Consider the following 11,301-nt stretch of genomic DNA (forward strand, 5'->3'; position numbering starts at 1 on the left):
CTGTGCAATTGTAGCAGACAGTATTACAGTCCATCATTAATTACAGTCCATCAGTCCAATCCTCATTGTTCTTGAGCTGCTCAGCAACATCATGGATCTTTTATGTTCATGTAGAACCATCCTCAGCCACACAGAGTTAAAGAGAATTCCATCCAGAAATTGAACGTAGGTTGTTTTCCTGCTCAGTATTGATCAAAATTGGTTTCTTTGTTGTGATTGGAGGAGGTTTTCATCTGCTTTAGATTAAATCTAATCCGCTTTCCAACGTTTTTATTAAGATTTTGAATTTATTATATTTATATTTTATATCTTATTAACACAAAATTTACTAGGTTTTTTGTTCTTTTTTTTAAACAATTTTAAGTAATGCCACGCCCCTGTTTCGATCCTAACCCTGTTATTGGTCAATATTTGCTCCTTTGATGTGATTGGTGAATGATTTTAATCCGCCCCGCCCACCAACTTTGTGCCTGTGCATTGGGAAAATGAAGTGAATCGAAAAGGATCAGTAAAGTTTTCACCGGGACGCTTTTCATTACTGCAGAAATGCTGACGCTGACGGTAGGTCGTATCGTGTGAACGATAATCTATATCAAAATAATCAGACAATCGATCACATCGCTGGTAAAATAATGACCCAGTAAACTAGCCATGTTGCTAATGGCTTGTATTAGCTTCGAGTCTGTAGCTAGTTGTTTTTAGCTCTAATGCTAGCACTGGCAGCCGTGATGACTCGAGCAACCGATCGTGGAAGTGAATAACGTGGTTATAAGCGGTATCTTCCGCCTTGTCTCTCCACAGACGCGTCTTCATGTCTGGAGTTCATTCTTGATCTTGTCTGTACAGTCAGAGAGAGAATACCGTAATTAGCGTGAAAGCTAGCAGGCTACAATCTAGTCTAAGACATATTTAATATAATAATAAACTTTAATGAAGCAGAAACTTTAACGTTTTATTGATTTTCTTGCACTACATTGTTGTAATGCAGACCTTCTAGATTAAAAAAAAGTTATTATATAGTTCAGGTGTAACAAAGCTGTTCCAGATGAAGTATTTTGTCCAAAGTGTAACTTTACTTCATACCAAACATCACACACGACATAACGATAACATGATTGTAACAACCATAAGAAATACAGCACCAATAAAAAGTCCACCTGCAGCCCTGTGTAGTGAAGCCTGCAGGTTCTGCTTGTGGATCAGTGATGGTTTAGGGACATGTGGAACTGGTTCTAATCGAGTGGTACTGTTTACTGGAGATTTCCTGACCCAGCTGGATTAGGATCATGGATCAGGGTCGTATATGTAAATATAATCATGTCCCACATGTGGAGTTGGTAGCTCAGTGGTTATGATGTTGGACTTCAGATCGGAAGGTCATGAAGGCATCTGCCAAATGCCGTAAATGAAAACGTCCTCTTTCTGGGACTTCGTGTTTAAATATATTTTTCATGCAGGCTGGGTTTTACCAGTACACTCTGAATAACCTTTCATCCTATCTATACATCTATATATGTCTGTACAAATAAACCCGGCCTTATTCATGTGTACAAAAGCTGATGTGAAAACCCATCTGGTCTTTCATGCTTGTTTATGTTTGGATAAGCAGTCGTTGTCTAGATGTGGTCTGCTGAAGAACGAGTCGCTTTAAGATTTAACATGCAGTGTGTTCAGAGATTTTCAGCTAACCAAAGAGCTGCTAGCTGATTTACTGTAGACTTCCTGTCAGCTCAAACCAGTCCATCTTCAAATCTATTCATCAACCAGCTGTTTGCACTTGTGAACTCTAGAAACTGAAAATTCCAGATGAACAGCGATTTCTGAAATCCTCAGACACCCGTCCCTTCTGGCATCAACAACCGTGCTACAGTTAAAGTCACAGAGATCACAACTTTTTTTACATTCTTATGTTTAAACTGAACACCAGAATCTTGAAATGTATTTTTATCATTTTATGAATTGCACTGCACCGTCCCAAGACCCTGAATTTATCATTAATGAGCCGGTGGTGAATCCAAACTCTGGTATTAGATGTTATTAGGAAGAAACCTTGAGAGAAACCAGACTCGAAAGGGAACCTAGTCTCATGTGTATGGCACCAAATATTCATTCAATAGAGTTTTATAATTGTTGAGGTTTCCAGCTGTTTACTAAAGGACACTTTTGATAATGGTAATTATAGCATATCGTATTTATTACAGTTCAAAGCCAACATCCTGGTTTTTGAGTTTAACCCTCAGAAACCATGGCCAGTTGTTTCTGTGTTTGTAAGGTGTTGAAATGGAATAAATGTGAATACATCAATGTCATTAGATTCATTTTAATTGTAAAACTGAAATAGAGAAATATTTGTCTTTAATACTTATACATGTTTGCTCTCTTCTGCAAACAGACAAATGCTTTCACGAAGAGCACAGCTTTGTGATTGCTGAGTTTAAGCTGGCATACATAAGTCTCTTTTGCCCACTGCTAGAAGGTAGGATTTTTTATTAAAAAAAAACTATAGTTAATATATACTTGTAGTTATAGTTAATACACAAGTGTGCAAAGTGAAAATCTTGCGCTTTTTATTTATTCATTATTTTAGCTTGCAGTGTGAGCCACAATGCCAGAAATAATCCAGAATCAGCCAGAAACTACCCAGAAACCGACACGGTAAGGATTTATTCTTAATGTCCTACATAAGGTGCAGAAAATGTTGTGTTCATTATATTTGTACTTTATAAAATTTCAAGCCACATTATGACCAATTTTGACAGAACAATATTTGTATTTTTAAAGATGCATGCCTGAAAGATATACACAGACCGGTGACACATAAAAGGAAAACAATGAAGCTCTGTTCATGCTATGAAAGACTGATTGGCGTAGCCTCTTCCCAAATATAACTCTCTTTCCCTGTCCCAATTCACAGAACACAGGGGCTCAGTGAATATTGTGGTGAAAAATAATAGTAACTCATGTATTACCTTCACAGTCTCTAGATCTCAACCCAGCTGAACACCGGTGGTAGAATTTGGAACCACTTTAATGTGTCACTCGTCTGTAAAAGAATTAAAAGACTTCCTTTAATATGACCACTGCAGAAAGTTAACGTATTGTGAGTTATTCGTATTTAGTGCGAAATTAACTGTATTTGTTATGTTCAGGAGGAAAAAAAACAAAGAGACACACAATGCAGGTACGAGTGCATTCATTACATGTTGGCTATTTACGTTTACATATAATAATGAAATAATATTCTTGCGGCTGATGTATGTTGTTAAAGTCTAGTGATTTTGTACATGTTTAATCTCAATGTTTTACTCTAATTAGTTAAAACTTTTAAATAATGCTTTAAAGTGGGACTATCATAGTATATTACCTTCATACTCATTGCTTAATGTATGTATGTTTTTTTTTTTTTCTTCTGTTGCCCAACTTTCAATGTACTATAAACTCCCAATGTCTCATTTAGTCGAAAGGCATCGTAAAGAGAAGATCAATGCCGGGATTAAGCGAATTGGAGATCTCTTGCCATGCTCTCAAGTTTTAAAACAGGTAATGCACAGTGCAAAGTAAATGGAATTATAGTACATTAAGCTTACACCTTAAACTTGTATATTTGTTTATTTTTAGAGTAAGAATATGATTTTAGGGGAAGCCTACCGTTATATCACTGAGCTGAAGCAACAGAATGATGAAATGCTGCTCAATGGAGGAGACAAAGTACAAGGTAAGAGGTTTCTTTTGCTCTGTATATGCATGTCAATTGTTAACTTTGCCTTAAAGTTTCCAGTAATTTTAGATCCAGTGCGGTGTATTAGTATCACTTTTCTATACAGCTTTTCTGTTTTCTGTGAAAAAGGGCCAGCATTCCTTTTCTTCTTGATGTCTGTACTTACTTGGGGTATAGAGTGTTTCTGATATGATTTGTGAACAGAAGTTTTACCCAACTTTTTCAAATCTATGTTGACTTTTTTTTATTTTTATTTTTTACAGCGGACGAGATAAAACGCTTACGGCAGCAGATGGACGACTTAAGAAGAGAAAGTGCTCATTACATTGAGCTTCTCAAAGCAAATGGAATAAACTTTTTGGATGACCCCACTATCCACTGGAAGGGCAAGCAGCGCTGTGCTAAAGTAGCCAAAATAACACCGACTCACTTGATGTCAAAGGGAATAATTGTGTACTCTAATGAAAATGTGGCTTGTTCAGCGAGTAAAGTGTCAGCTCCTTCAAATCCTCTTTCTCACCTGGATAAGCAGCCAGTGAATGCTTTAGCCATCCAGCCATCTTGTAATGTTCAAACGGGTCCAGGTCAAGCACTTGGTGTCTCAAATGAAATGCAGATTAATGAAATAATCACTTCTACTACATCTTCTCACATTCCATTAGCGACTCTTATTCCTGCTGTGTCCAAGCCTTGTCTTGCAGTTGTGGAGCAGTATGCTGCTGTGGCACCTGTTCCTTCAAAATTGCCCCCTCCTGCGAATTATGTTACTCTTCAAAGCACATGTCCCAAGCTTGCAGTCACTGCTCCCAGTCTTCAACAAACTCAGCCAGCAAAGCCTGCACAAACTCTTGCATCTTCCCCCAGTTGCACAATGCCTGTACAAATCAAGCCGGTGTTAAATCTGTCCTCTCTGCCTCAAACCTCGGTCAGCAACACACTTGTTTCTGATGCTTCTTCAGTGATGCCCCAAGATTCAGAAATCATATCTCTTGCTCAAACATTACCAGGCAACTCTGCTCATCTTAGGACCAGTGCAGCCAGCAGTACACAGACTACGTGGACAACACTACAGCTTACTGGAAACACTGTACAGCCTGTCTGTCGAGCATTGGCCACAGAAGCCAGTAACCCCGGGCATAGCATTTCACAAATGTCAGTGTGTCCTGTTGTGGCAAATCCCCAAGTCCATCCAATTCAAGTGCAAACTCAAGTTCCTATGCAACTTCAAACCCCTAAACCAGCTTGCATCCCTGCTCAGCCCAAACCTTCCCAGCTGTTACCGTCAGTTCTTCAAACGCCTGTTGTTACTCAGGCATCACTTTTATCCCAGACCCCTGTGGTACTTCATCAACCACCTCTTGTACCCCAGACAGGGTTACTAACTCCATCCCAAACTGTTGTAGCTCAACCCACAATTTTACCCAAGCCTGTCCCTCCATCAACTCAGTCCCACACATACCCAACCATACAACCCAAGCCCCAAATCCCTCATTCCATGCCTCAGCATGAACTCCAACCCACTTTGCCTTCTCAATCCCAAGTTCCACCAGCTATCATACCCCAGCCCCAGTCTGCCATTGTGCCTCCTGTGCAGCAAACACTTTTGCCCCAGACTCAAGCCACCACACTGCCAGTACTCCAGACAATGCAAGTTGTGCAGATGAATTCAGATGGATCTTCAGTCATTGGGACGCCCCTGCCTCAAAACAATCCAAATGTTGTTATTTTGCAGCAGGCCAGTACATGTCCAGCCCCACAAGTAATTAGAGAGGATCTGACCAGTCAAGGGGCATGCCAGCACATTGTTATTATTCAGACACCGACAATGCCATCTACTCAACAGAACCATCAAACTAACATTGTGCCATCTGCAGTTCCCACTGTGGCTAATCACATGACCAGCAACCCGTGTCCCACTACTGCTCAAGCGAAACAGCTGGTTCACATTCTTCCCCGTCCTTCAGCACAGGTTCAGACACAGGCTCCCCAGACTATCACTGTGAATGGACAGGTTTATGTCTTAAAATCAGCAGACACCGGGAGCTCACAGGTTAGCCAGAGTGCTACGCAAATAATTCAGCCCACCTGTGAGGAACCTAACGCCAATGTTGCATTGAATTGTTTGGGTGCTCTTACTAGCCTTAGCCAGAGCATTTCACAAGTCTCCAATCAAGGCAATTCGCAGGCCTCGAATCAAAACAATGTACCACTGCAAATTACTGCACCTTCAGACACTGCAGTGCAATCATCTCCGTCCAAGCCGGTTTCAGGAGTCAGTACAGCCACTGAGACTGTTCTACCCCCTGTTGTACCTGTGTCAACATCAGTAACTTGTGCAGTTAAGATCTTGCCGAAGAAGTCCAGTGTACCATCTGTACACCTACCCAAACCGAATAAAAGGGCCAGACCAGTCAAAAGAAAAGAACCTAATCAAAAGAGAAGCATGTGCCGAATTGCTGCAAAGCCTGCAAATAGTATGAAATCTCAGTCAAATGTGGAACAAGGATATTCATCCTCTATAACAGATATGGACTCTATTAATTCTGTAAGTGAGGATATAAGCCACCAAACCAGTACTGCAAGTACATCCATGGTCATCAGTATTTCTTCAACATGCAATACTTCGACAACCATTTGTGTCAAATCAAGTAGTAAATTAATTCACAGTCCTGCTGTTTCAGCAACCAATACGCCAAGTGTCACTTCCCAAGTGCTCAATGAAGTGGATCAAATACATGGAAAAAGTGTTGATGAAACTCCCCCATCACAATACAATAAAACAGATAGTACAATAAGTTCTGGTACTCCCCTTGAGGACAGCCCAGTAGTCCATGGCAGCAGTGAACCTGTATTAGCTAATAATGTTGACCTTAAGAAAAATGAATCAACAGTTAGTGTTCTGTCTTCTCAGTGTAGCACGTTGAGCAGAGATGATAACTCTTCCTCCGGTGCACTTATTTCTCAAGATAAATTAACAATCAACAATGGTCCTACTAGCTGCATACAAACAGAATCAAGTACTACTTTAGTTCAGAACAGAACTACTTTAACTAATGTTAGTCCTTCAGAAAATAATTTGAAGGTTATGTCTGAAACTGCACTTCTCCACCCCCAGAGAAAACCTTCAGGCACAAGTTCTGATCCAACAAAGAGTCAAGAAACAGGATGCATCTTAGAGAAGGTTCCACACGCTCAAACAGAGCCTGTAACAGTTACAGCTGTAGACACTTCACAGATGCAGTCACCTTTTGTTTTGCACTCAACTTCTTCAACTTGTTCAGATGCAACACCAGCAGTTCTACACCAGGAATCCAGGAATTTGAACACATTCAACAAGCTTCTTAAACATTCAGAAGTTACAACTGCTAATCAGATTCATTCTGTTAGTATCAAACTTAATCAATCAAATTCAAGCAAAGAACTCCGTCTCGGTGAACATTCAAGTGCCACCACAGACAGTTTATCTGAGGCAGATTCTTTCTTGCAAAAAGAAACTGTTATTTCACAGGAGTTATCAACAATGGGAAATGAGTCATATGATTCCTCACTAGTGGCAAATAGGCAGACCGATTCACCAACAGCAGGAGCTTCAAGTAACAGAGGATTTTCAGTTGCATCACTCCTTCCAACAGGTCAGAATATTACTTCATCACCTAATACATTTGGATCTTTTAGTTTCACCTCTGAACAGGCAGAGATTTTAGCAATGGCAGCGAGAGCTATATTTGAGCAAGATAGCCCTGGACGGAAGACTGATAGCTGCAGTGTGGAAAATCCATCAAATACAACTGCCACTAGATGGGATCTCCCAAAAACACAGCAAACCCCCATAATCAAAGAAAGAGTCACAAGTCAACAGTTAAAGCATTCAAATCAAGGTGACATAACAGTTCCAAAAACTCCATTACTAGTTGAGGTTTCAGGAATTAGTACATCTAGTGTCCGGGTTCCACTGAACACAGCTTATTCTCAGTCACAAACTAGTACACTTACTAGCCTAAATGTTAATAATCTCATCAGACCAAATTCTGTTCAGTCTTACCCAGGATCTCCAAACATTGGGCAGCAAGCATCTGTTCCATCACCAGGTGGAGCAGCAATTCTAGTGCCTCAGACATCCTCTCAAGTCACACAAAGTTGCTCTGGCCAAGCACAAGTTAATAAATATGCACCATCGAAAGGTGCTCACATGAGAACTCACATAGGTGCTGGAATATCTGAACGCCATCAAAAGGATATGCCAAAACGGTCTGCCCAAGAGGACCTTGTTCTGCCCATTAACAAGCGCTCGAAACCATGCTCTGCGAATAGTGTTGCTCGAATAGATGTTAAGGGGACAGAACATGTCCAAGTGATGTCTGGACAAATGCCTCCAAATTCCTCATCAGTTATGACTGGGAACCATTCTGATGGAGGAGGTGCTCTGTTTTCTGGAAACACTTTTATGACCACTGTGCTTCGCCCATCTGAAGGACACTGCCCTCCTCAACTGGCATCACATGAACAAAATCAACCTAGTGTGTTGCACCTACAACAGGGACACGTACAGCATGGCATACCACAGTCGGGACAGATTCTGGGAGGAAGTCATTATCTCAAACATCAACACCACCATGAACAACACAGACACCTCTATCAACTTCATCATCTTACACAACCAGATACCCAGATGCACAGTATTCAACAGAGGACTCTGCTACAGGATCAGAATGCCCATAAAAAGAGAGTTGTGCGAGGTGGCCAGACAGGACCACCTGTTAATTTGCAAAAGCAGCATCACTTGGAGAAGAATAGTGTACAGCATCAGCCACCACAGCAGTCTCAGCAGCATCAACACCAACAGCAGTCTCAGCAACACCAACAGCAGCAGCAACAATCCCAGCAGCACCAACATCAGCAGCAACAACAACACCAACAACAAAAACCACAGCAGCTGCAACAGCAGCAACAGATGCAACAACAAGGTTCACACTCAAGGCATCAACATCTTCAGCAACCACTACACTTTAATAGACAGGAAAAGATTTGTGATGGTCAACAAGGCCCCAGGGCTCATCAGAACAACCATTTAAGTCAGCCAGACCGCCAGTCTGGACAGGATCATGGAGCTATGCAAAGGTTGATGGGTTCCCGCACTTTAGAGCAGCAACTATCTTCACAGACTAGTCATTCGGTTTCACGCTCTTCAGACCTTGCTTGCACTCCATCACGTCAGGAACGTCATCGGCTGTCTAGTTATTCCGCTGAAGCGCTTATTGGCAAAACTTCAAGTGCCGGTGACCAACGCATGGCACTGCATACATTGCAGGCTGCTCGTGGCAATTCACAGGATCAGTCTGAATTACAAGCTTATATTGACCCCTCACATGGCAAAGGAAATATAAGTCATAATCCTCAAACCAGACTAGCGCAAGAACACTCTGGGGCTCCAGACATTCAGCGGATATCAGAGCGTTTACCGTTCAAGACTCTTGGTGGGCCTCAAGTAAACAACTTTGATGTACAAGTGTCTCGCAGTGGTGATATGACCAGTAAATCTGTGGCTCCAGCTCAGAGGGGTCCCCAGCAACAGACTGGATTTAGAATGGGGACTGTTTCTTCGAGTGATGGACGTAGTCGTGGTACATATGGGACACATACTTCAGTACAGGGGCTTCAAACTGGAACAGGATTGCAACGTGAGCAGGACTCATGCCATCAGAGCTTTATGCAAACTCTATTGGCTCCACATCTTACTGAACAAACTGGACACCAGAGGGCTGCACAAGGCTGTCCCACAGTGAGTATAGATTACAACTGTGGGCCTGGAGTTTCTTCTGGGGAACTTCAGGCTAAAGTCTCAAGCCCCAACTTGCACCCTACACAGACAGCTCCTCCAATGCATCTTGGAGACAACAGTAAAGGGCACATTTCTCAGGTTAGTGGAAATATACATGGTTCTGTAAGATCGGTTCTGCCCCATCCTCCTTCAACACCGCACAGTAGCTCGGATTCAGTCCGTGCTCAAAGTTCTTCCAGGTCGCTTTCAGCTCTCAGTCAGAGAACTCATCATATTGGACCAGATCCTCAGAGCTCAAAAATACGCCTGGGAGATCGACCAAGGTCTGGCAATCTGAGACCCCTAAACACATTTGAACCTGAAAGTCCATTGCCGCTTCCATCAAGTGGAGGAGTACTTCTTGGGCGACCACAGACAGGTGGTGAATCTCGGCGCAGAGGTATTACACGTTTGATGCCGGACAGTGCGCAGGTTGGCGGTGACAGCAATTTGGTTACAGATCAGCATCTTGCACAGAATTTTGGCTTTTCATTTATTGGTGAGGGAGGTATGAACCCTCCACCTCAGATTAATGCGAATGCGTCTTTTATTGCCCCAGTTACGCAGCCCAGTGCCTCACGTACCCCTGCTCTCCTTCCTGTAGAGCCACAGAACACTCTCTCGTCTTTCTACACCTCATATTCACCTGCTGCTCATCCAAGCATTCCAAATGAGATTCCTATACAGTATTTTACTAACCAGATATTTACAAGTCCAAGTGCTGATAAAGGTAGCACTGCTCCGCTAAATAACCGCTTTGGATCTATTCTCTCTCCACCCCGTCCTGTGGGCTTTGCACAGCCAAGCTATCCGCTATTGACTGATATAACACCAATGCCCATTGCTAACTCCTCAGGCATTACTCCTCATTTATCTAACTTTAACTTGACTTCTCTGTTGCCAGAAATAGCATCAGTGATGCCCCCTGATGGTTCTTCAATGCCAATGTCTCCTTTACTGTCCCTTGCAAATTCTTCTTCCTCAGATGCTAACAAACAGTCTAATCGCCCAGCTCACAACATCAGCCACATTCTTGGGCATGATGGGACCTCTGCTGTTTGAAGATACATACTGGCCTCATGCAAATCTGAATATTTGTGTTTATTGAATGAAATTACATTAGCTTTGGAAAATATGGTTTACTGTATCATGACAATTTCTGCCTACATTCTGAGCTGCATAGAGCAGCTCTAATTTTGTTCCTGGGTTTGCTAGTGACATGAAAAGCAACTGAGATGTCAATGTCTACATAAATAAAGTGGTTACTACTTGGCATCATGCCACAATAAAAAAACACCCATTTTTGATGAATTAGGCTTCACAGACTGTAAAGAATGGATTTAAAGGACTTGGGAGTTTTTCCCAAGTTTTTCCCATCTCTTAAAGAGACTAAACTAGATCTTTTTTTGGATTGATTTTATGGAATGCAAGTTCAAATATTTGTACTTATTTATGAAAAATGTGTTTTTGTAGATATTTGTAAATATACAAAGGTGAATATTAAATTGGTATTGTTTTGTAAAATCTTGTCATCTCATTGTTTTGGGTGTACCATTTCTAAAAAGGTGTTGGGGTTTTGCAATTGTTTTAACTGAAGACGTTTTATCCATTTATAGTTCATTAATTTGTCAGTCATGACATTTGGATGTTAAAATATTCGATTCAGAAAAGCTCAAAAACAATCTTAGCTTTTAGAATGCTCTGGTTAGTTACAGTAAACTTCATGAAGCTCACAAACTTCCAGTCAGCAGTCCAACATCTTTAC

At 41.5% G+C, this 11,301-nt stretch overlaps 1 protein-coding gene across 1 annotated transcript; it reads left to right on the forward strand.

The window, feature by feature from the left end:
• Positions 1 to 436: 436 nt before the first annotated feature.
• LOC124375444 (basic helix-loop-helix domain-containing protein USF3) lies at positions 437 to 11,054 on the forward strand. Its single transcript, XM_046833791.1, has 7 exons — positions 437 to 561; positions 2,393 to 2,476; positions 2,588 to 2,655; positions 3,150 to 3,181; positions 3,458 to 3,540; positions 3,619 to 3,715; positions 3,982 to 11,054. The coding sequence occupies exons 3-7, from the start codon at positions 2,606 to 2,608 to the stop codon at positions 10,596 to 10,598; spliced, it is 6,879 nt and encodes a 2,292-aa protein (XP_046689747.1). The 5' UTR covers positions 437 to 561; positions 2,393 to 2,476; positions 2,588 to 2,605; the 3' UTR covers positions 10,599 to 11,054.
• Positions 11,055 to 11,301: the final 247 nt, after the last annotated feature.

This window comes from Silurus meridionalis, chromosome 21 (assembly GCF_014805685.1).
Source record: "Silurus meridionalis isolate SWU-2019-XX chromosome 21, ASM1480568v1, whole genome shotgun sequence".
NCBI lineage: Eukaryota > Metazoa > Chordata > Actinopteri > Siluriformes > Siluridae > Silurus > Silurus meridionalis.

Coding starts and splice junctions, on each gene's coding strand:
- LOC124375444 (XM_046833791.1), top strand. CDS start 2,606: ATGCCAGAAATAATCCAGAATCAGCCAGAAACTACCCAGAAACCGACA. Junction 3,182..3,457: donor CAAAGAGACACACAATGCAG/GTACGAGTGCAT, acceptor TGTCTCATTTAG/TCGAAAGGCATCGTAAAGAG. Junction 3,541..3,618: donor GCTCTCAAGTTTTAAAACAG/GTAATGCACAGT, acceptor GTTTATTTTTAG/AGTAAGAATATGATTTTAGG.